This window comes from Paramormyrops kingsleyae, chromosome 4 (genome assembly GCF_048594095.1).
Source record: "Paramormyrops kingsleyae isolate MSU_618 chromosome 4, PKINGS_0.4, whole genome shotgun sequence".
In the NCBI taxonomy this organism is placed as follows: Eukaryota; Metazoa; Chordata; class Actinopteri; order Osteoglossiformes; family Mormyridae; genus Paramormyrops; species Paramormyrops kingsleyae.
The window spans coordinates 21,094,915-21,119,501 of NC_132800.1; the positions used below are offsets into that span (position 1 = coordinate 21,094,915).

Sequence of the window (24,587 nt, forward strand, 5' to 3'; positions counted from 1 at the left end):
TTTCGTTATGAGCTGTGTAACATGGTGGGACACAAACATGCTCAGAGATGCTCTGGCCTCTCTGGGCTCCTAGATCCTGGCCAACAGTGATCAGGAGATCGTTCCAGGTGTTGCGGGGCGACCCCGCATCCGCGGGCGCGGTGTGCTGGTGTGGGCCTTGTCTCACCACCAACAGTAATGCACCTAGACAGCTGAGGAAGAGCCCAGCGGGAGGTGAAGCCCCAATCGACATCTCCTTACCTGGGGGGGAGCTTGGTGGGCTATTCACAGGCCCTAGGTGCTGTCCGTGACCCTGAATTCTCTCTCCACACACTCCAGGAGGTCCCCCCCCACCTCCCGAGAACCCAGTATTCCATCCCCGTCTGCCTGAGTACTGAATTGAAAGTTCCAGTTGAATCCAACATCGATGGCACTGCTTTACTTTCGGCTAATGAGTTAACGAGGTTAACGATTTTCACTTGGATTAATTCACCTGCCAGGCTGTTTCTATTCTTGAGTTTTGCTTGTTTCATACTCATCAGGGGGAGGGTGACACCCCCCCCCCCCCTTCCATTTTCGAGGGTTATTCATCTCTACCATTAAGGACCCAGCGCCTGCGTGCGTTCTTGTCTGTGGGGTGGGGGATGCCTTAGTTCAGATGCCATCGTGCCCCCAGGCTCCAGCCGAGATTAATGGAGGACGGGGGAGGGGGGCATGTCCCCCGATTTTATTTGGTTGCAGATGAATTTCTAGATTATTACTTTAGGCTGTATGTCATTAGCGTATAAATGTGTTAATACAAAAAATGAAGTCCTAGGAATAGTAGAAGACATAATTAAGGGTGTCCTTTAATTTAGCGGGCCAGAAACTTTGATGTGGCACGGGGAAACTCGGTTGTCAAGGATGCCAAGCCTCCCCCCCCCCCCCCCCCCCCTTGGCTGACTTCCTCTTCCTGTGAGATTTAATGGTGTCATGAACGGGACTCTGCGCATTTTTGGCTTTTTTTGTGGCCTTGTCCTGCCTGTTGTAACCACACTCTCCGCTTCTATTCTGCGTGAAATTGGGTTGTGTGTGCGTGCGTGTGTGTGTGCGTGTGCGTGTGTCAGCACGTGTGGACACATGCCTGTGCCTTCCCTTTCGCGGGGCCCAGCGTGGTCACGCATGGGTGTCCCCGTGCTGGTGTGGCTGCGAGATGGGCCCGCTTTCCGCCTGGTTACCAGCCTCTCCCCTCCTATTGTGTTGCCCTTGGTACCCGCTGTGCCTCCCAAAGGCTCTCAGTGAGCTGCAGCTGCTCCCCGTGGCCCCCCCACACAGGCCAAGCCAAAGAGAGGCTGCCTGTCTGTGGGAAAAATGTTTTCATAGCAATTAGCTGGCGGCCCTGGCTAAACACGGCAGGGGAATCTGTCAACACTGATAGGAGGCAGCGCAACTGGGGATGTTTGATAGGGGAATGCGATGCCGGCGGGTGCAGCTCTGTGTGCAGGCGTACGTGCACATCCAGTGTCACGTGGAGCGACCGGCCCGGTAAACATGGTGGCTGCCCCCGGGGGTCCGGCCAGCTGATGCTTCCTTAGGGCGGAGTGAAGTGGGATGGTGAGTCAGCGTCCATCGCAGCAACATCAGTACCTCATTTAAAAGTGCCTCCAGACCTGCTGGGTGGGGGGTGGGCGGTTTGCCAGACTGGTGATATGGGGGGGTGGACATGACCGTACTGGCCACAGTGACTGGGTAAAGTCTTCACCCTACCAGTGACATTCACCCAAATGCAGTTGCTGTGCTTCCCTGCCGGTTAATGACGGGCATCAGGTGCAGCTGATTGACGGGGGCCAACAGAGAGCCCTTGATCTATGCAAATCATGCCCCAAGCTTGGGGGGGGGGACGGGGGGGGGGATAATAGGTCTCCATTCAGGGGATCGAAATGAGCCCTGTGCTGAGTCTGGTGGTTGGGGTGACAGCGGCGGTGATGACTCCTTCCTTTCCCGGCTGAAGCCGGGGTGGGGGCTCTTTCCGAGCCCACTGCATTCCCCGGACGCCCCTGCACAGCTCGCTAATCGCTAACCGCTAGTCGCCCGAGCGTCATAATCACAGAGGGGCGGGGGGAGCCGTCGTCCTATCGGATTGGCTGGGCAGAGGAGGGCCGATGTGCGGAGACACACAGCTCCTGGCTGTCAGGCACCATCCACCTGCCACGGCGATGCCACCGTCTCCGGCGAAGGTGACAAAAGCGGCCCGTACTTCCTGTTGCCAGCAGGCATCTGGTTAGCCATGATTACCATACATTATCATACAGTCGCGTTTAATGGCACGCAGAGGTGCCCAGCTGCCTCGCCGCTATATTGAATATTTTCTGACGCGTTCCACTGGTAATACTTCTTGACGTTTAAAACTTAATTTGAGGGGGGGGGGAGGTGTGTGCCTCTCAGTGACACATGGGCAGAACCGCATAGCCACATCTGACTGGCCCCCGTCTTCCTGCAGGCTGGTCTTGATTGGGCGGGAGGTGAGGCCACTTTAATCCTCGAAATAGTGGCTGTCCAAGGAATATGGAAATAGCAGCCAGGTTTTTTTTATTATGCTTAATGCTGTTCAGGTATGTTTAATGGGAACCAGTATAGACCGTGTGGTTATTGTATTCGCGCTCCCTCCAAAGCTGTGGCTGAGGTCCATTCTTTCCTGCCCATGTGCTCCGTTAAGTGATGGGGACCCCGAGGCCTGGGTGCCGACGGACCTAACGGTGAACAAAATCAATTTCGTCCAAGAACAAGGATTAGGGGTGATAGCATCGGGCACTTAGCAGCGCGGGGCTAGGTGCGAGCCCAATGGGCGCGCACGAGGCGGCGGGAGCAGGTCAATTTCGTGACGCGGGTGGATATTTAGGGGGATAAAGGGCAGAACAAAATGGTTTCTCGCTCCTTGAAGGGATTAGGGGGGCATTATCTTATTTGCCTTTCAGAAGGTAGGTGGAATTGGTTTCCATGGAGGTGGGTGTCATGCGCGGCGAGCTGGCCCTCGTGTACGGCGGTGCGTGTGGTGTTGGCGCAGGCCCACGGCATGTAGGGAGGGGGAAGGGGGCCCCTCCGCCAGCACTCTGCGGGCACGTTCGCCGTTTTGTGTTGGAGCACAACAAAAGAGGGCATTTGCAAGCCGGGCCAAGACGGCATGAGGTGCATGCTGGGAAGTTTGGGTACAAGTGGCATTAAAATTGTGTACCAGATGTGACTTTGTATCAAATGGCTTTCTGCCTTTTTTTGCAGTGAATCCCTAAAATGCTGAAGTTTTTGCAGCCAGCAGCAGGAGCTATAGATGGGAAATGTAGGGGTTCCTTCAATAGACCCTTAGACCCTGTGCTGGTTTCTTAAGTCATGTCGCTGCATAAATGAATGTGATCTCCTTCTGGATAAACATATAATGAGATGAAGTGTTGGAAGTATGTGTGTTGATCCCTGTGTGTGCGGTATGGATTTCTGTTTTCGGGGTGTGATTTAAAGTCCCGCTGAGAGGAGCAGGTGAGAATCGATATTGGGGGGGGGGGGGGTTCGCCTCGAAATTTTCTAAGGTGGTTGAGGCCTTATCAAGCACTAGAATGCATTTTAAACAATTTTTGAGCATGGAAGTAATACTCCCCTCCCTCTTTGTCTTTTTCACAGGGAGCCCTGTCTCTCCGCCCACCCTACCCCCCCGGGTCCTTCAGTCTGGCCGCCTCTCAGGCCCGTGGTTCGTGGAGGAGCCTCTCGCCGATTCAAGATACCTCCTTAAGTCACAGTCAGGCAGTCACCCCCCACCCCACCACAAAGCTGCAGTCAGGTTTCTCCTATCAGAAATACTTTGGCTACATGTTCAACTCTAGTGCATTATAGAAATGAGGCACTTAATTATTGACGCACCACTCTCACGGCGCCCTGCCGTGCCAAAGTTTTCATCTTCGCTCTTTCAGAGAGGCTACGCTAACAGCACGAGGAAATGTTGATTTAGAAAAAAAGAGAAACTGCCAACACCCCTCATTTAAAACGATGCGAAAAAGAATCTCACGCTGCTATAGCTAACAAGGTTGGCTCTCTGCGGCTCAGCAGATTCCCCGCTCTCCGGGTGGGCCAAGATCCACCGCACCTCATCCCAGTGGCACCACCTGGCTCCATCCAAGCAGCTGTTCCCACCGTCAGGGCTGACCTGCCCACCGCAGAGCGCACGCCTCGGGAAACAGGTACCGCGAGCTCCGCCCTCTGCCCTTCACTGGGGATTTGGTGTCCCGTTGCCATGGCAGCATTAATGGAGAATTCTGACGTTCGTAGTTCTAGAATGTAGAACGTGTCCCCCTTTCGGAGTTCCGCTGCATTTCGTGGTTAGTGCACGCTACAGCTAGCAGCAGTGCATTTTTTTCTTCCCCCATTAGTAGATCATGGTGACTTTTCCCTGTACCTTCAGGCTAGACTGCCCTCTAGTGTCCCCCCCTCCCCCACACAAAAGTGCCCTTTGCTTGAGCTATGTTTCAATAGATCACAGACATTATTTGAGTCAGATGCTCTCCACAATTACTCATCAGTCCTGCTGGACTTCTACGCCTATTCAGTCAAATGACTGTAATTTTGCTTGGGTTATCTTAAGAGATGTCATGTCTCTGCACATGGGCATTAAATATACCTTGTTTTAAATCTCGCCGCGGCTGATTAAATGCTTCGCTTAAGCTGTACGCTTGTACATGTGGCTGAGGACTCGCTGGTGCAACCTCTGTGTTAGTGCAGTAGCTGTGCTGAATGGACACATTGATGTATCGACTGGTTGGTTAATCTTCACTGATTAAATGACTCGTTGATACCTTTATGCCTTTATGTCTGTTCTTGGTTGCTAGGGTTTCATAAATCTGCTGCCACGCCGGCCGATCCGAAACCGCACCACCCAGCTAGTGCCTCAGCCCTGCCCCCTTATGGTACTTCCTGTTCCAGTCACACCCCCCATATGGCGCCCTACGTCCCCACATACATATGACCAAACAAGGTACCCCACACCAAGAGTGACCATTCCCTACTAGCAACCCCACAGGCTACAGACAAACTATAGCCCAACTCTGGCTCCACACTGCCCCCATCAGGCCCCAAATGAAAAGCACGGGTACCCTGCTGTTATAGTTATTGATGTGTACTAAAGAACCTCATTAGTCTTCACTGTAACAGAATTTTAATCTACATTTAATTGAAATTAAAGAAATTCTTTGCTGATTAAAAGCTTATTTTAATCCTAATATTGGCATTATCGTAATAATATGGTGCAAGAGCAGACGGTGACCATAGCAACAGGTTAGCGCAGCATTCTGCTACGCTACAGGAGTTGCTAATGCCGTCAGAGCTTCTATCTGTGTTCTAAAGGTCACAGACCTGGAGCAGTTTGCAGTGTTTCACAGTGTCTACAGTCTCACCCAGTGCTGCCGTCTTTTAACCCCTCCCAAACACCTGGCTCCAGCCCCCACTATCTCACAGTACCCCCCTGCAGCAAGCCCGGGCCCCCATCCGGCAAGCATATGGGAGCGAGTGCCAGACCGGCCTCCTGGCCCCGCCTCCCCCCGCAGCACAAGTGCGGCCGTTCGCCAGGCAGCCGCGCAGCACACAGGAGACGCCCGTGTGCACTGCCAAGGCAGAGTGCAAGCCCGGCGTGCACCCGGGGAGGGGGGCGCCAGCTGACCTTTCTCAGAAATCTGGCCCTGAGGTTAGTAAGCTCCCCGCCCCCACCACTATCACCCCTCGCCGCCACTGGAAACTGGACACGGTTGCGTGGCGTCGCCGTTTCCGCTGAAGATCCGCACCCGCGGTGCCGCTAAACGCAGCAGGGGCCGTAGCAGCTAAACCTCCTTACCTGGATGTTTTAGCACAGACCAACCTAAGGTGACTAATTGAAATCTTAGGGCTGTAGGAGGTGGTGTAACCTTGTGGGGGGGTGGGAAGGGAAGTGTATGGGGGGAGGAGTTTGAAATGTCAGGAGGCCAGGCGTGTCGTGTTTTATGCGCGATGCCCTGTGGTGCGACTGCATGCAGCAGTGCAGACACTGCCGCCTGGCCTGGCCGCAGGGGCTGAGGTGCCGCCGGGGCTGAGGTGCCGCCGGGCCGGAATCCCCTCAAGGTCAGGCGGGTTCAGCCAGGGGCTGTTCATTACACTCGATTATCAGGCCCCAGATGAGATGGCGGCCTGACAGTGTGCTTACAGAAATCAATACATCTGCTCAGAGTTCTTTCACAGCCCCTTCCCACCAATCGATGCGGCAGCCAATCAGAGGTCGGAATCATCCTTCCACCCCCCCCCACCCCCCAGCTCAAATTGTGGCTGTTTGCTTTCTCTCTTTCTTTATCCATTTGATCTTCAAACAGTAAAAGTGACCCCTTTATTTCCCATGCCGAAAGAAATGTATAATCCTAATTGGCCGATGGTCTTTATTGACAGGGTCTTTAGCCAATGGATTCACCTAGTTAGTCTTTCCTTGTTTTTTTTTTTTAATGAATCACTTAATGTCCACCTGGTTGCTTATATTTTTGTTTTTAATACATAAGTCTTTGTGGAACAACACAGTGAAATGTTTGAAATTGTGTAATTTGTCATAAATTCAGGGCGTGATGGCAGGATGTCGCCACCACATGGCGCTGTGGTGACCAGAGTCACCTTGTGATGCGTGAGCCTGTGTGTTTCCAGGGGTCTGCTGAGGATGAGGAAGCCAGGAGGTACGGACAAAAGCTGGAGGAACAGAGGCGGCTTCGGGAGAAGCTGTTACAGCACAAGGAGCTGCGGAGGCGACAGCAGGCTGAAATGCGCAAGAAGGAGCTCCTGCAGCTGGCTGGAGCACCCCCTGCAGGCTGTGAACCGCAAGTGCGTCCTCTCATGGTACATAGCCTGCCAGCTGCAGCCCCAAGCAGAGTCCAGCACCTGGCCCCACCCACCAGCGCCCCCTTCAGACTAAATGCGGCCCAGCAGGTTTCTTCAGGAATGCCCGTCTCTTCAGAGCGGCAGCTGGGTGTGACGACCTTCCTGCCGAGCCAGTGGCGATCCGCGAGCGGACCCGGTGCCCGCTGGCCTCAGAGATACAGCCCACCGCTTGACCAGAGGACCGGACTGAAACGGATCGTGACGCAGCAAGATGTCAGTCACCCTCTCAAAGTCAGGGTGGTGCAGCTCCTCGAAGTACAGGTGTGCTTTCCAGGTTCTGTTTTACTTACCCTGGGTGTGAAAGATCAAAAAGTAATAAATAAGATATGTGGGCACATGCAGGAGGTGAGGTTGCAAGAGAGAAAGGCAGGTTTGGGTAGCCAGCTCTGTAAGCATCAGCTCCCCAGCCTTCCCAGTACTTTAGCTGCTTTAACTCCTCCACCAACAGGGAGGGATGTTTGACCCACATGTTAAATGGCTCGGAGAAACTTTTTCTACAGCAGAGTGAGAACCTTGGTGGACGCAAGTGGCCGTTGCCGGACAATGTGGTGCAACGGTGAGGGGTGCTGTCAATAAAGATAACAGTGTCAGTCTTAATGGTGGGGGGGGGTCCTCCCCAGAATCGTCGCCTCCGTCGCTGGAATCAATGGCCGCCCTTTTGACAGAGACCCATCTGTGAAAGGCTGATCCACCCGAAAGCCCGCGGGCCATTGTTCTGCTGTCACTTTCTGTGCCCTGACAATGTTATCTGTCCCTCACCCCACCCCCCCACACACACACTAACCCCCACCCGCCCAGCTTTCCCCATCCAATCTCTTTCAGGTGTGCAGACGTCGATGTCTCTGAGACGCACGTTAATCTTTAATTTGGATCAGGCCGTTGCGGGACGGGGAGGGGGGTGCGGATCGGTGATACCCGCGTACAAAAAACATCGCTGGGGCCTGAATTTCATCACCGATAAGGGAAATTAATTATATTTCCCTCATCAGGAATAATGGGCGAGGCACAAAGGGCGCTCCTCGCAAGGGCGGGCCCCCTTTGTCTCCGCTGCAGAGCCCGGCATGGCGCCCGCCCGTCTAACTGGGAGCTGCCCCGTCCGCGGGACCAACAATTAATCAGTTTCCAGTGGAGCGAGCGCGGGGCGGCGGTATCACCATTCGCTGAGCCCTGGAGCACGGAGATGAGATGCACCGTATCAGATCTTTGACAGACCTTGGGAGTGGGCCGGGGGGGGGGTGGGTAGTCGTCCTAATTGTTATTGAGAAGACAGCAAGGAGGCATGGCGTTGGGTTCCCTGGCAAACCGGTCGGTGCATACAGGGTCGCCTGGCGTAGGTGCGCGGTTGGCGGCGCACGGTTGGTGGCGCACGGTTGGCGACGCGCGGTTGGCTCCCAGCGTCCGCCGCGTCCTGACAGCATGTGCAGGTCCCTCCATTTGTCCGGCGTGGCGACGGGGCCGAGCGAGGCAGCGCGCACCGCAGCGCTCGTTTGTTTACGCCAACGAGGTTCTCATTAAGGCTGCGCCGGGAGAGGTTTCGCCGCGGGGAGGCACATATGTGGAGCAGGAAGGTCATGTGCACGTGTCGGGGGTGTGGGCTGGCGGGGGGGGGCATGGGTATGGCTCTCAAGCTCTTGAAGTTTTGTGCTGAATTGCTCATTTTGCGTCTGCCGAGGAACGGTAGCGAGGAGGGACAAAGCCTGGTGCTGCCCACTTGGCGGATGCTAGCTACCGTCTCCCAGCACGAAGCTCAGCAATGAGAGGGGAGTCTGTGATGTTTGCTGAAATCTCAGCATTTACGTCGATGCAGTAACAACCCCGCATAATCATTTATGTACCTCGTGAAACGGCCCATTGCTTAAATGTTGGGATCTCATAAATCCTTTTTTGGTTACTGCTGTTGTGTTCGCCGGGAATTTGTTAAACCGACTTCAACTTGCGGGTGGTGTTGTTCTCTCTGCCAGGCAGCAGGGGGCGACGGGGACTCCCGCCCCAGAAAGCAGACTTCTCAAGAGAGGAATGTTACCCTGAGGAGGTGCATCCAACAGGAGCCCACGACACCTGGGGGGGGAGATGGCGAGGGAGCCCCCCCAACAAACTGGGTCAGTGCCAGGTCAGGCCCAATTTGCTGTGGGTCCTGGCCCAATTCACACCTACTGAGTACATGCAGCTTGCACTGACACACTCCCTCTGAAAGAAGCACTTAGGGCCAATTTAGGCCTGCCTTCCTCTGATTTGCAGGTGCGACCTTTCGATAAGGTAAACGTGTTAGATGAGGACATCAGGGTTGTGTGGGGCCGGTTATCACAGCCGAGAGGAGGGCTGTGAGGGAATGTGCACGTGGCTGCACGAGAGTATCCACGGCAACGTGCGGTGCATGCGGCGTTCCTCTCGCTGACAGCGGCGGCAGACGGCAGAAGGGCAAACTAAATTGGCCGTCTGGCCCCACTCCTCGTGCTCACTGCGGGCTGCCCTGCCAGGCCACGGCGGGGGCCAGATGGGCACGGCGGCATGCGGGCGGGACTCCTGTCCACCGGAGGCCCGGGCTGCATGCCGCCCCGGTCAGTTGAAGGGCTTCCTCCGTCAGCTGCCGACGTCCGACTAAAAAGCCTGCTGATATCAGTCCGAGCCGTCGAGGTGGGATGCCGTAGCCGGCCCTCCCCCTGGGCGTTCGGACGGCCCCCCGACCTGGAAGGTTGATAGTATCAGCGCAGTTTGCTGTGAAGCCAGCTAAACCACCTCTTCTATGCTGCCTGTCAGGATTATAAAAGCACTTTTGGAGGACCGGTGTGTGTGTGTGTATGTGTGTGTGTGTTTCCCGTTTACCATGCTTTTGAAAGTTTTTCCTCACTGTATGTGTAAACTATATGGACAAAAGTATTGGACACCTGGCCAATACACCCACAGGAACTTTTATGACATCACATCCTAAATCCATAGCCATCAATATGGAGTTGGTCCCCCCTTTGCCGCGATAACAGTTGCCAATCTTCTGGGAAGGCACAGATTATTGAGTCTGGGAATTTTTGTCCATTCATCCAGAAGAGTATTTGTGAGGTCAGGACGTGAAGGTGTCCATCACAAAGGTGTTTGATGGGTGCAGGCCAGTTACGTTCTTCTACCCCAAACTCACCCAACCATGTCTTTATGGACCTTGCTTTGTGCATTGGGGCAAAAGTCATGCTGGGACATTTGGCTTTCCACTTCAGATGGGTCGGCTCAGTAAAGGTGCTGCTGAGTTTGGAGAGCGACACTGATGTAAAACTGAAGAGACGCTGATTATTCACTGTGCACACGGTGTACATCATGAATTATAATGTGCAATTAGCATTCTTCTTCCGTAAAATTCCATTACGAAACCGTGTCATTCAGCTGTTCTGTAGTACTTTTTTTAAGTAGAAGGTTGTAAATTTTCAGGAATGCATCGCAATGTGTGATATTACTAAAACAGGCGTGGGCAATCTTATCCGCAAAGGGCCGGTGTGTGTGCGGGTTTTCGCTGCAACTCCCTAATTAGATTACTAATTAGAGGACTGATTGGCTGAAGAGTCCTCACACCTGGGTTTGAGCAGCTGACCTACAGGTTATCCCAAAAACCTGCACACACACCGGCCCTTTGCGGATAAGATTGCCCACCCCTGTACTAAAAATTAATGATATAGAGAATGTACCCTTTTTTCCTTCAGATAATCCATCCGCAGAACACCAGTATCTCCAGGCATCTTGACCAATCAGATGGAGGTGATGTAACCAGCTCGGTTTGGTCACGCTTTTGGCCCTTGTTCCATTAAGCCAGGGGTGGGGAACCTGATCCATGGAGGGCCGGTACGGGTTTTTGGGATGGCCTCTCAATCAGCCAATAATAAAGTAGTGGTTCTCAACTCCAGTCCTGGGGACCCACTGTGATTGGCTGATTGAGAGGCCGTCCCAAAAACCTGCACCGTCCCTCCATGGATCAGGTTCCCCACCCCTGTATTAAGCAGAGCCATGTCAGCGTGGTTACGGCTTGGGAACGACTTGCATACTTTAAAACGGAAAACCAGTGCCAAAAAAACCAGTGCTAGTGGAAAAGTGCCAAAAGTTGGAAGTACAGAATTGTCCAAAATGTCTTGGAAATCATAAAGACATGGTTGGGTGAGTTTGGTTTAGAAGAACTTGAGTGGCCTGCACAGAACCCTGATCTCAACCCCATCGAACACCTTTGGGAGATTGGAAGCCAGGGCTTCACGTCCAACATCAGTGCCTGACCTCACAAATGCTCTTCTGGATGAATGGACAAAAATTCCCTCAGACACACTCCATAATCTCGTGGAAAGCCTCCCCAGAAGAGTGGCAGCTGTTATAGCTGCAAGGGGGGGGGGGGGGGGAACTCCATATTGATGCCTGTTGATTTAGAATGGGATGTCATAAAAGTTCCTGCAAATGTAATGGTCAGGTGTCCCAGTACTTTTGTCCATATAGTGTACATCTCATCACATTTACAGATATGTTCTTATTGATATTTTGTCAGTTTAGTTATCTAGATCAGTGTTTCCCAACCCAGTCCTTGGGGAACCCCAGACAGTCCACGTTTTTGCTCCCTCCCAGCCAATCAGGAACACAGAATCAGGTGCACTGGGAGCTGAGAGGAAGCAAAAACGTGGACTGGCCAAGGTTCCCTGAGGACTGGGTTGGGAAACTATGATCTAGATCTTACACTTTAGTAATTAGTGTGTAAACTGCTTATCAATAGAGTAATAATGGACTCTGTTTTGACCTTTCCTGGTTAAACATTAAGATAATGAGGATGTTTACATCTGACTGCGCACTTGATGATTTTCCTTGTCATTTATTTGTATAACTGGCTGTTTTGCTGGAACTCAGCTCTAACGCTAGACACCTCCCAACCCAAGATTTTGAACTAAAAACTTTCTGGTTGCAGTTCCCCCTGCTGCTGTTTTATTTAATGACAAATGAAGCAGTATTATTTTGGACTTAAAGAGCTTTTTAAGAGGCAGCAGGTCAACTTAAGCCCATGGCTGAGGGTACAGGCATTGCTAAGTCTGCACCCCCTCAGATATGTCACCTAAAGGCTTGATGGGTATTGGGCACAGGTTCTGATACCATAACTGTGTGAACGACAGGTGTGTTAATCTGTGCCTTTCTTAATGCTGTGTCATTACCTGCCCTGTGTCTCATGCGTATCTGTCTGTTCCCATGGCAGATTCAGCCTGGAGAGGACAGAGGACACCAAACGTGAGTGATGAAGCTGCAACCAAGGAATGACTTGTTTAGTTTATTTAGATTAATCTTCAACTTGTTATTTTTTGATTTGAAGTATCTAAAAATGTTTGACTCTCAAAGCAGTTAATCTGAATGCCAACTTTGCGGGTCAGTCGATCACGGAGCCCTGTTTATGAAAGCTGGCCCCCTCACCACGTCATTCCAGGGCTCAGGGCTCTGGGGCGTGGAGCGCATGCGTCGAAGCTACCACTAGGGGGGACTCCAGTCTTGTGGTCCACATCAATTGTTGAAGACCCACAGATAAAGATGCGCACATTTGGAACTGTGCAAAGATAGCAAAGGCTGGTGACCCGGACCACGTGGGATGGCGATCTGTTACATCTTCAGTTTGCAGTCGTACCAGATGATGTAATCTTAAGATGTTTTTTGTGTTCATTGCATGTTTGTGTTTGCAGCCGTTTGCTGCTCTGTTCAGTCCCTTGTTGGAATTGGACATCTTGACTGGAAAGTTATAAAAATAATTTTTAGCTACTAATGGTTCTTTTTTGTTAAGTATAAATATACCTCATTCTCTTGTCTGTTTAAAATACTAAATAATAATTCATGATGTTTCTTGGGTCTATTAAAATGTTTGACTTCGTTGTTGCTCTTGAGGGTTTCAGATACAGTCACAATGGAACCAATTTTGTTTGCACCATCTTTATATCGTAATGAATTCTGATGGGTGGGTTTGCATTTTAACTATGGACTTTGATATGGAACTCTCCCACCTAACTGTTCCTCCACACAGCCCCATGCAAGGTGCGGATCATGTGTTCTTTGATCCCTGAAAGTGAGTCTTAATTTCCAATGTAAAACGGGTCGGACAGGACTGGAGACTAACCCAAATGATCGTCGCAATATTAGAGTTACCAGCAGGAGCGCTCGCGCATTTTGACCCCAGTAGTTTACCTATTACGCCGTAATGAATACTGGTTGGCCTTTTGATTGTCTGTTATTGATCGTGGACCCCTGCAGATTCCATCCATTTTGTCGCGGTAAGCTTTCCCTCGGTCTGGGAAAACAAGTGAGGTCGCTATCCTGTTGAGAAAGGGCCGATACGGTATGGATTTTTTTTCACGCGTTGATTAAGGTAATGACATTGCCCATTCTCTTGCATAATGGGAAAAGAGCTGACACGTAAGCGCCTGCTCAGTTCAGCGTGGCGTTCATCGAGGCGCGCGCAATGCCAGGGCACCAGGGACCAGGCTTCAGTAATTGAGCATAAATTGTGACGTTCAGTAACCTATCACAAAACACCACTCGAAGCCATAGCGCATGGAGATATACTAAGCAGTATTGCCTATCGGTGTGTAACAATTAAGGTTCAATACCGAACACATTACATCGATCAGCTATGGTGACTCAAAATAGTTGCACTAAGCATATAGGATTTCCGTTGTGGGTGTTATAATTAATCCTCCATTGAAAGTTATGCATCTCACATCTTGGGTTCATTGTTCGCCAATCGTCTCTAAAGGATTGCTGAGATGAACTTATGACTTTGGACGAGCTCTTCGCTGAGTCCAGGAAATGCTGATCTGACCTTTACAGTGGTGTCATTTTTCAGTATTCAACATTTTTGTAACATTTACGTTTTCTGTAATCTTTGATTACGTTCCCGAAGATCTGTCACCAATAAAGGTGCGTCTTGGTTGGCAGTACAGCCCTTTATTTAATGACGAGATAAATTCTTTTATAAGCTTTTAACAACAAGGACTGAGAAATCACTACGATATTTGAAGATGTTCGCTCCCCGTGCGCATTTAAATTACTGGTTTCTAATTGCATTTGATCCGGTTAATGTACTCGTTTGAACCTATATCCTGTAGCTTTAGCCGAATAACTATTTTGATTGCGGTAAAATTAACATTTTTGCATTAGGTAACGACATTTTAGCCATTTTTTTTCTTTAGCGGGGACACACCTATGCGAACGACAAAGTCAGAGATGTTCGAATCTTTCCTTCGGATTGCAAAACGTAAATCAGGCAGACGGGGTAATCTGACGGTGCACACAGTAATTTGCTTTTTCTTTCGAACACAACATGCAGATATTTAGTCTGCATCGATCAAGTTATAGTTATTACGTTCTAAGGCTGCTAAAATCAGACTTTTTTCTTAATCGAAACATGTACACTAACTCGCTTGCGCACTGGGAGGTCAGTGAGCTGCGTGTACCAAAGAATTCATTTTGTTTCCTAGCGACTGAAAATGTCTGAAGACTCGCGCTTCGTGCCTGACCACATGCCCTTTTGTCAGTGAACATTTCCGGCAATAGAAAGCGCATTGTGCCTCTTCAGCCCTCACGCCACTCGTGATGCGTAGGTGTGTGCGCGCGTGCGTGCGCGCACTATACGCATATCTGTGCATTTATATGTCAGCTTGCGTTTAATACTCTTCCATAGTCACTGCATTTCACGGTTTTCATATGTCATTTTTGAGTGAATAGCGCCGCCTTGTGGTGTAACGCTATGTTTTAGTTTTTGAAAGCTTATCTAGGGAAACCCAATGGAGAAGAGAGGGGACACACCCAGAATGGCATGCCGGTTTATTACAGGACAAACAAATGCTCCGTCCGTCCGTCCATTTTCCACAGGCAGTAATTTAGCACAGGTTGAGGGTGAGTCTGGAGAAGCACGAAGTGACACCTTTGATGGGGTGTAAATGTGCACATTAGAGCCGCTATTATGTCGACTAGAACTGTAATTCTAACATGTTCTTTGGAAGCCCCCAAAACAAATTCGCGATTACATCATTTTGTTCCCTGCAGGCCTGATTTTGTAAACGCAGGGTGGGGGACCGTCTTGAAATGAGTGTCACCTGCCTTTGACACTTATTTACTCAGGTCTCATTCGCCACAGAAGCCTGAAATTTCCCCAATGTTTGCAGTGGGCCAGACGGCCCACGTTTGGGAATCTCTTGTTTGGCTTCTCATCCGCAAGATTCCAAACCCTCGGAAGATTAACAGGTCTATTCTCCAGCTCCCGAGGAATGCAGCCGTCCCGCGGTGCCTTTTGTACCTGCGAGTGGCCGAGGTCACAGCTGCTCTTAGCTCCCGAGTCTCCTGCATGTTTCAGCTTTGCAGTGTCAACAGAACGTAGGATCCTTGAGAGACGTGGGTGGAATTCCGCTTCTTGTTGTAACAGTGCTCGCAGGCCATGACTTTCCTGTTCCATTAAGTAATTAAAGTTTTTCTGTTCTTTTTACAGCCTGTCCAGATCATTCATCAGTATTTAGCCACCTGTCTTTGTCCCAAGTGCATTGACTGGATGCTGGGGCAGCTCTATAGAAACAGGGCTTTACTGGAGGATGTTAAGTGGCCAGATTGATGATCTCTCATGATGCTGACATCTTATTGGCTGTCCGAGGAAACCTTACAGGTTCTGTCTCTGCTGACTGTGTATTTGCACATTTATCCTAATTGTCTTTAGCTGGTGTGTATGTGTCATGGGCAGGGAGAGAGAATCTCTGACTCGGGGTAGGGGGGGGGCAGTCCAGTAAGGCTAACATAAGCTAGCACAAGCTAGCAGCTCAATGGCAGAAGCCCTGAAGCTATATTGTGATTAAATTTCTGCTCTACTTGTTGGCACCTGGAGACCAGGTGGTTAATGCAGCAGCTGGCCTACATGCTTCCCTTCTCCTATTCTCCCAGGGTGCTCCGTAAGTTCTGCCGGGATCTCCCCGCAATGACGATGCATCTCAGGCCAGATGAAGCCGCTGAGCCTGTGATCACGTTCATCCGTTTGGCAGGTGGCATCGCAGAGAGGTATGCATCCAGTGGATTATGTTCTCATGAGACTGTGATGATACGCCCGGCTGTCGTGACACCAGGAGACAGGAGAAAAAACGTTCTAGGCAGGAGAACACGTTCTAGGCTTACCAAGAAAAAACCCATTTGCTTCACCACGCAGTGTGAGGTTAGCAACCAGAAGCACACAGGCTTGTCGAAGTGCAGCTGCCATTCTTCAGCCCTTTGGTGTTTTATCAGCACTCGGTGATGTTGCATGCTTTGGACGTTCAGCAAAATTTTATCATGATAACCGTCTTATAACTGCTATGCGTTGTCTTTTCTGAAGGTGTGTTATAGTTGATACTATGTGGTTTTTCAGACATGTTTGTTTAGCTGTGAGAACCTGTGACTGATATTAACACTATGTTATAAAGACAATGGGCCTTATTCACCAACTGTTCTTACGAACAAATTTGTTCTTAAACCCCACGTACACACTTTTTTTTACAAAGATTCTGACCTATTTATAATCCGCATGATCGTCGTTACTACCATGAAAATAATTTTTACACTTTAAAATTATTTTTTCTATTTTACTTTTATAAATTATTAAAATACTATCATTTTATGAACTGTAGAATGAACAAAACTGCTATAACCAATTATTTTGAACAAACTATCATCACTCAAATGTGCGTACGAATGGTCTTGAATGTGCGTAGATTCTGTTCTTAGCTAAGAACAAATTCAGATAAGGAAACATTGGTGAATGTCAGAATCTTTGTAAAAAAAAAGTCTGTACGTGGAGTTTAAGAACAAATTTGTTTGTAAGAACGGTTGGTGAATGAGGCTCAATGTGAACAGGATGATGCAAGCTGTTCTGGGCTTGGAGAAGAGCTCTATCGGGTATATGTGATGGCATTAATACACTTATCTGTCAGAATATCACAATATCAAAACAATTTAATCTTTCAGGAGGGTTAAATAATTAAACCAGTGTCGTCAACTTTGGTCAGCTTGCTGGCGTGAGTCCGCACGCTCATTTACATGTATGTAACAGTTTAATAACCTTGTAATTGGTCTGTAGGGTTAGCAAACTACCCCAACGCTTTTGACGTAGCTAAGTTTAGGTTTATAACTGTATAATATAGATTTGCCGTAAGATTTCTTGCTTGAACGTGAGAGTCTGAAAGCGCGAGTGCCGCGCCAATTGCGTGAGAGTGGCAAACCCTGCGTTATGGCCTTTTTGGAAAATGTGTCCGCTATTAAATAAATAACGAAATACAATCATATCTGCAAAATGATACTTAGCCGAACTTGACCACAAGATGGCACTGCTGTATCATCGAGTCCACAATGTAAAGAGAACAGAAATTTATTTTATAACTGCATTAATAGGGACAAATACCGTTATTTATCCAGTTGGCAAGCACTACAAAGCGTGGAGGACCCAGCAGCGCCCCTTTTGCGTTTGACATGTAACTTCTCCTGAACCAACAGACGCCATAAAGTCGTGTCCACCCACGTGAACGTCCTTGGATTGCGGGTGAGGTCACGTGCATTGGCGTTACCTTTAGAATGACCGACTTCTTCAGTTACCTAAAAGTAAATGTATGTTATGTAAGATATGATTCTTAAAAGTAAGTTATCGATATTTACTATTTCCTTTTCCAACAAAAAGAAGTAGGTCCATTGTAGTTTCAGTTCTTTTTGCTAGATAGATGTAAGAAAGAGAGCTCAGCTGAAAGAAACGATAGGAAAGCATGATGATTTAAATATGTTTCGCTTTCAGCTGCAGAACAACCTGGAAACATTTGAAGATTGTCACAACTAAATGCAGCAGTTACATTCTGTCATAAATGTCAGCATATTTAACAGAAAGATGAGAACACTGAATGTTTTCTCACTTTGAAATAATCACACACTTTAAACTTTACAAATTAACACTTTGGACAGTTAAACGGCGTGCGGCCTCATTGTATATGATCAACGTAAGTGTGAATCTCACAGTTTTCATGTATATTAGATTTTCTCCGTATTAAACATTAAAAAATATCGGCTTGTATCCTAGTCTTACAGCAGTTGTTTATACTTTATTTTTCATGTATGCATTGTTGGAAAAAAAGACACAAAACGCAGTGGATACTGACCAATTTTAGCATTTGAACAGGTAGCTTACATCATAATAACAACAATAACCTAATTTTAAACGATTTCCTAGACTTAATATTTTGCAGCAGTTAGAATTTAAATAAAATATCATCATATGTTACACTGTTTCCAAGACATGGTTAAGTAATAAACTATTTTACAATTCTGTAAAAAAATATAATTTATTTTCCCTCCGTTAATTTTCCACAGTAAAACAGGCAAGTGCACAAATCCGTGGGGCATTGTGTCTGTAATGTCTGTTTTTTTTTTTTAAGTTCACAAAAATAAATTCTGCTCAAAAACTCGATTAGTCCGTATGATTCCAGCGACAGTTCATTTAATTTTGACAGTTCGATAATAAATTACTCGAAATAAGTTTTAATCTCTTTATTCGTTTAAAGATGGTGAGTTTTAAATGTTAAATAAATATCCGGAAATTATTCCGGGCTTTTGGCCTTTCTGTGTATATATTTTTTGTTGTGCGACGTCACGATATTTCTTATTTCAGCTGGAGTTTATTGGCAACCCTAAAGGATGTAAGGAGTGGCTGTCCAGCACCCACGTTCCAATTTGGTACAGAAGCTTCGAGAACCAGTGAATGCCGTCCGATTTCAGGACATCGTTTGCCGTTGCGCCGCCTATTGGAAATAGATATGAGACGAATCTGTAGCTCCACCTGACGGGGGCGAAAGCCCAGTGAGCCCACGCATGGTCCTCTATTACCGCGTAGCACGACGCTAGTACTTGATCGACCACGATGGTCCCTTGTTCTGTAACCGGAGCGAACGAGCTTCTGTGTTCCTCCGTATAAATCCTCTGAACGGTGACTGCCTTCAGCTGGGCTCGTAGGTCATCCGCTACCAGAACCATTTGTCCTGGTTTCACGCTGCTTGCAAAAGCGGCTCTCATGCCGCCGAACAAATCCGTCCTGTTGTCGAGGACGAAGAGGAGATGGGCCGCCGTGAGGGTGAGTCTCCTCATGGGTTCCTGCGTTTCGATCACATAGAAAACTCTCGACGTGTTCACGTCCTGGTCCATGAACATAATGAAGTCGCTATACACGAGGTTCCCTTGACTGTCAGCTGCCAAGACCTTGTCGCCGACCCTCAGGTCGCTGATACGCTTTCGACGTCCGTCTTGGAGGGAGACGAAGGCCGCGCCCGGGAAACAGCCGCCGGATTTAGCTGCAACCGAGTTTTCTGTAAACAGAACACTTACACTTTTAACTCGGCAAAAAATAATACCGCGATAACAGAATAGCAGAAAACTTATTTTCCACATAGGCCTAAATATGAAATGTAAATAACTCAATGAAACGTAGATATCTTTTAATAATTTAAAATGTAAAATATGCACATTTAGGCCTATATTATTGTAGGCTTACGTATGCAGTTTAGAGAAATACTTTAAAGTGGGTTTCTAATATATGCTAATTCTTAATTTGCATATTATTAAAGAGATACACGGAGAAGATAACTATGCAGCTGAACAAAGCCAGTTTTGTTATCTAAGCCTCTCGACCGGTTAAATAAAATGGGCGTAAGTCCGTGTCTTGGAAAGGCTGACTTAGCGCTACTAATTAGAAAGCAATTCGGATTTGTCTTGGTGCTTCTGCGTTTCCCAGCTGCTATGTCCCTATTTGCTCAGGTGCAGAAGCCCCCATGCGCTAATTCACGCACATACTCCCAGACACCCTGGCAGTTGCAGCGCGTATTTGCACAGCGGAGCCGACTTTGCAAGGCAACGAAGTCCTGCGTTTGAATTGCAAATTAAAGTATAGTTGCCCTAAATACTTAGAGCAAGCCTGTCACTGACGCCCTGTTATTCCTACTAACACAATCCGCTACGTTGTCTATCCAGGTTTTCGGAGCGAGCTTCATTGTGCTCCGGCGTTTGGGAGCAAAGGCCTGCGTTCGGTAAACAGAGATAATCAAAATTCCCGGTTTTCACTTAAGCGTTTATTCATAATGCAAGTTCTTGGCCGTGAAGTCAATTGAAAATCTGATCCCGCCTTGGTTCCAATATGTCATTGTCTTAATCGTTTCAGGGACAGATCCCATAATTGACAAGCTTTACAATGTTGTCCTTAAGGATCTCAGGATGAATTTTAAATTTATACGTTATAGGCTTGACTGCGAATAGAACTTAGGATGCTGTTTTTCCAGAATTCGTATATGTATATCGTAATTATAAGCACTATAATTAACGAAAGCGCCACTTTTGCATCGATAAAACAGTTGTTCTGTGTAAATGATTCGTTTTTTGACTGCTGCATTTACGAATAAGCAGGCCAAATAGTAGCATTTTATTGGGGGGAGGGGGGCGTTATTCATTTTTAAGTGCAATAATAGTGGAACTTGGTGACAAACGATGAAGAAATGGTTCTTGATACATATTTTGGTACCGTCTACGTTTATTTGTCAGATATTTAAGCTAAAGCTTAATAAACAACTGTGCAAAGTTTTGATGTATTTGTAGCGGCTGCAGTACACCTAAAACAAAACATAACTGGATGTATAATGATTATAACAATTGAAACGCAACCCGTTTGAATGTTTTCTTAAATGTGGAGGGTTTTAATTAGTAAACACTAATGAGCACTTCGGGTTAAACGGACAGACCCGCATAATCCAGTCGCGAGGATAACTCCATGCTCCGCACCAAAGCCTTTGGAGAAATATTTGGGGAGACACAGGATATGCACCCACACAAACTCGGAACTTCCATTGTGTTTTATTATCCCAAAGACTGTAAACATTGGTAAAGTCAACGCCCTCACCTGCTTTGACCGAGCAATGAATGTGGGCTTTTGATTCATAATAAACCCAATCAAATCCAGCCTCCACCGCAAGCCTGGAGAGGGTTCCGTACTTGCTTTTGTCTCTGTCAGAGGTGGTTATATCCACGGCTCTTCCCTCGTAATGTAGGGACTCGTCAAAGTGATTCCCGTCCTCGTCCCAGCCTTCTGTCACACGAAGCTTGACTCCCGGCCACTGATTCATGACCGAAATAGCCAACGAGTTCAGCTTATCCTTGCATCTCTGAGAAAAGAGAGAGAACCTTCAAGAAATTAACGTGCAAATGATATTGATCTTAAATATAACATGTGTTCATTGCGACCCTGTATAATACAGGCTGTATTAGATAAGCGGTTTGGAAGATGGGCGGATGAATGGATGTGTAAATATTTACACCGCAATGCAATGGCCAAGTCCTGAGTTTCAGCGGGAAGATAAAGCGGTATTTAAATCAATATACATAACCCGAGGTATTGCTTTGTTTGGAATGGTCTTGGATGAAAACAATGCATTTTTATTTTTACATTTACTAAATTAACATCCCTTACAGATACCTTCTTTTTGAGTGCAGTACAGTTTTGAAATCTTGACTGCAGCCATTGATTTGGTCAGTATGATCGCGAAGTAGAATGGCCTGAAGCTCAGCCTAATGTGTTGATCAATTACATTTTAAGACATGTTTCTAACGTTAAAGTTTGCATATGATTTGCTGTTTTTAAGACAACAAATCCCGTGTCCATTAATCAGAATAAAACGATTAGCCATTTAAAACCGGATAGTAATTCAAGAAACATTACATATTTTGCATTTTATCAGTACTTATGCCATTCAGCGTGGGCCTATGGTCCAAACACCTCCGCGCCACCTCCACCAGTTCTAAAGAACTGAGCAGACGACACTAAAGCCACGATTGCAATAAAACCTGAAACATCTGCATGCATTTACAGGTGACCTGTCAGAGACATTGTAAAATATTAGGAACAAACGATGCAGATAATCGTTGCATGTGGCGCGCAGGGATAAGAAACGTCTTCAGTCTCGTTCAGAAAGAACCGCCAAGACTATGTATTAATTCACGGGATCATGCGCCGCAAATCAAGCCGCATTCTGCCCGCCTACCTCGAAGCTCGGCGGGGCTCTTTCTAGGGCTTTGTGCCCAGATAAATTTGTTCGACAACCGCTTACTACAGCCTCCTAACCTCTTCACAGATTAACTGGCGCTGGAAACACTTAACAGCTACCTGACATAATAACACAATCAAGATGAGCTCGTTAAATTTCCTCCTTGATTTGCAAGAATTTCATACTACATATTGCAGCTTATAATGATTTTCAGTCTGTCGCTGCTGTAAAAGTGGAACTTAAACATAATACGTTCGATCTTACATTTTACTCAACATTTTGAGTTGAGTAAATATCTTAGGAGGTAGCATATAGTTGTACCCTTTTTAAAATACTTCACTTAAAACTGGGACAGTTTAACTATAGTTTCAATACATAATGAAGAATGAGTCGCGGGAAACTGATCGCCATGAGCCTGAAAAGATACAGAGAAGGACAGACTCGTCCCAGAGTGACAGTTTCCAATCAAAGCTACATTCACCTTCATAGAACTACCCATCCATCCATCCATCCATCCATCCAATGCAGTACGACAGGACACACTCCACCGAATTGCTAATACAACTTCCACCTGTCCCGAGCGATAAAGGACCAAAAACCGAAGTGTTTTCCTTTGTACATACCACAGTCCCGAACGACGATGACCGCAGGTTACTAGACTATATTAAAGTGGTTCGTTCCGTCATTGTCTTATAAAAGATAATGTATCCGCGATCCTGCATATCATGCATTTAAAATCCATTCAATTATCATCTGGACGTACAAAACAGAAAAGTAAAAAGGCTTCCTAAGTATATCATCTAGTGAATCAGAAGATTACAGATCCACGCTTCCTCATACACTTACAGTGTATAATGAGACCCAATTAACATCAACGGGCATCACCGCTTAAAATACCAGAGACGCGAAACACGACAGGAAGATACTTATACTAACCAGAAGTCACAGATTTCTTTCCAAATAATCTTAAATGCACCTTCCCTTATAAGCGGATCACCACATTTTCACCTGTAGACAAAGGTTTTATGTTCGTATCTAGTCCCAGAGTCCATCACCATCCAACGTAATGGTCTACAGAACATCCCTTCTTAGAAACGACGATATTTCCCTGATGAACACAGCTGAGAATAGGTGTATCCTGCCAGTTAACCTCTGACGTCCAGACTCCTGTAGGATACCGGCGTGTTTTATTCCCGTCTATATTTAGATGTCATGTGATTGACATAGAGCAAGAGAACGAGAGTGGACTAAATTTAGAAGATGAGTGTATGTACATTGTGCGTCTATGCATACTTAAACTTACCCATTGAAAACCCAATTTAACTTGCGCAGCATGAATTTGTAATACATATTTGAGATGCGACGTCATATTTTTAATGGATTAATTGTGCCGGGTGATTTCCGATATATTTATGAATTCTCTTTCAACTGCTACTATGGAAGTTCTTGCAACACAAAGCACAGAAAATGGATAGTGGATTTAAACTTTGGAGATCATTTAAAGGTTAGTTAGAGGTACGATCCAAGGAATAAGCTCGAGTCCCCCAGCGTACCTGTGTCATCAGTCTGTCCGCACTCGTGTTCTCTTCATCCTTGAAGATAATGTCAGGATTGTAGTTAGGAGTCAGCTCCTTAAACCTCTCGGAGTTCCTCGTGATCTTGCCCTCGTATCTGCCACTGGCCCCCAGCGTCTTCTCAGCGACGTTAGGGATGAACTGTTTGTACGCCAGAGGGGTCAGTTTCTTCGGGTGTCTCCGGTTTTTGCCGAATCCCCTGCCCGGTCCGCACGCCAAGCCGGAGGACGCCAAGGAGACGCAGACGAAAGCCGTCAGCATAAACCTCATTAACGTCTGCATTTCGCCAGCTGACTGAAATAATTCATAAGCCGTTGCACATGTAGCCGGCAGTATTCGGGCTCACTGCTGCGCTCCGTCCCGTAAACCCTCCAGCGCTGCGTTTTCCCTCCGGCTGTGGTATTTATCCAGTGATCCGCACCGATGCAGGTGTGTAAACGGCAGCGTCTGCTTTGCTGGTAACTAAAGGCATCGGAACAGAGTGTCTGCAGCAGGAGATTACAAAAGAAACGACTTGTGGACGCAATTCTAAGCGGGATACAACCGCTAGTGAGGGGAGTCTGGCTTTAATACTGTGTATTATAGCTGTGATCTATGGCGGGGAAGACAGCTGATTGGCTCAACCAGACAACCCCCTCTGATGTTTAAATCTTTAGATTTTTTTTGTTTTTCACCTGAAGGCTGGATTTGAAGGGAGGGGCTGAATTCAATGGAAAACATCAGTCATGCATTCAGAAAAGCATGATAGAACTTAAATATACAATTTTCAGACACTGGCTTTCCTGTAAAATGTGTATATATATACATATTCTTTGTGTCTCAACACTGACTCATGTGAGTATTCTATAAAGAACGAGCGCACACGATTTGCTTACATGTGGTCAAATTGACTTTTACATTGACTTAATTGCCTAAACCGTATTTAAAACTTGTCGATTCAACTGGACATCGGAATTTTAAGTAGGCCAGTAAAATTACCTTTTTCGTGCACAAGAAAATCAAATTGAAACATTAATTCTCAAAGAAGTGGTCATAAACAATTACAATGTATAAACCTAAAATACATAAA

General features: G+C 47.3%; 3 protein-coding genes across 37 annotated transcripts in view; 2 read left to right on the forward strand and 1 right to left on the reverse strand.

Annotated features, from left to right (window-relative positions):
- Nucleotides 1-24,587, forward strand: part of rbm33b (RNA binding motif protein 33b) — a 54,784-nt gene that overhangs the window by 9,999 nt on the left and 20,198 nt on the right. For 3 of the 35 annotated variants that reach the window (XR_011989963.1, XR_011989965.1, XR_011989977.1), the window contains 11 exons: nt 3,628-3,784; nt 4,048-4,181; nt 4,827-4,904; nt 5,435-5,677; nt 6,652-7,143; nt 8,844-8,981; nt 12,083-12,114; nt 15,125-15,258; nt 15,353-15,523; nt 15,796-15,909; nt 17,296-17,419. Coding sequence is in view for 9 of the 35 variants with exons in the window: in XM_023804827.2 (XP_023660595.2) it covers nt 3,628-3,784; nt 4,048-4,181; nt 4,827-4,904; nt 5,435-5,677; nt 6,652-7,143; nt 8,844-8,981; nt 10,566-10,620; nt 12,083-12,114; nt 15,125-15,244 (1,449 nt within the window). In the remaining 26 variants the exon portion in view is untranslated. Of the gene's footprint in view, nt 1-3,627; nt 3,785-4,047; nt 4,182-4,826; nt 4,973-5,434; nt 5,678-6,651; nt 7,144-8,843; nt 8,993-10,565; nt 10,621-12,082; nt 12,115-12,225; nt 12,745-15,124; nt 15,259-15,352; nt 15,524-15,795; nt 15,910-17,295; nt 17,420-17,665; nt 17,798-24,587 lie in introns of those variants that run through there. The other 32 variants (XR_011989969.1, XR_011989971.1, XR_011989972.1 and 29 more) reach the window with 29 other exon arrangements.
- Nucleotides 17,233-24,052, reverse strand: shhb (sonic hedgehog signaling molecule b). Its single transcript, XM_023804838.2, has 3 exons — nt 23,498-24,052; nt 20,804-21,065; nt 17,233-19,223 (listed from the first exon to the last, which is right to left on the reverse strand). The coding sequence occupies exons 1-3, from the start codon at nt 23,798-23,800 to the stop codon at nt 18,529-18,531; spliced, it is 1,260 nt and encodes a 419-aa protein (XP_023660606.1). The 5' UTR covers nt 23,801-24,052; the 3' UTR covers nt 17,233-18,528.
- Nucleotides 18,861-24,587, forward strand: part of ube3c (ubiquitin protein ligase E3C) — a 97,878-nt gene continuing 92,151 nt past the window's right edge. The window contains exon 1 of the mRNA XM_023804820.2: nt 18,861-18,991. The gene's annotated coding sequence lies outside the window, so the exon portion shown is untranslated. The remainder of the gene's footprint in view (nt 18,992-24,587) is intronic.

What these genes read in the sequence shown, in the direction of transcription:
- shhb (XM_023804838.2), bottom strand. Translation starts at nt 23,800, where the DNA reads ATGCAGACGTTAATGAGGTTTATGCTGACGGCTTTCGTCTGCGTCTCC. An exon ending in CGGACAGACTGATGACACAG is followed by an intron (nt 21,066 to 23,497) that starts GTACGCTGGGGG and finishes CTCTTTTCTCAG; the next exon opens with AGATGCAAGGATAAGCTGAA. An exon ending in TCATTGCTCGGTCAAAGCAG is followed by an intron (nt 19,224 to 20,803) that starts GTGAGGGCGTTG and finishes TTCTGTTTACAG; the next exon opens with AAAACTCGGTTGCAGCTAAA.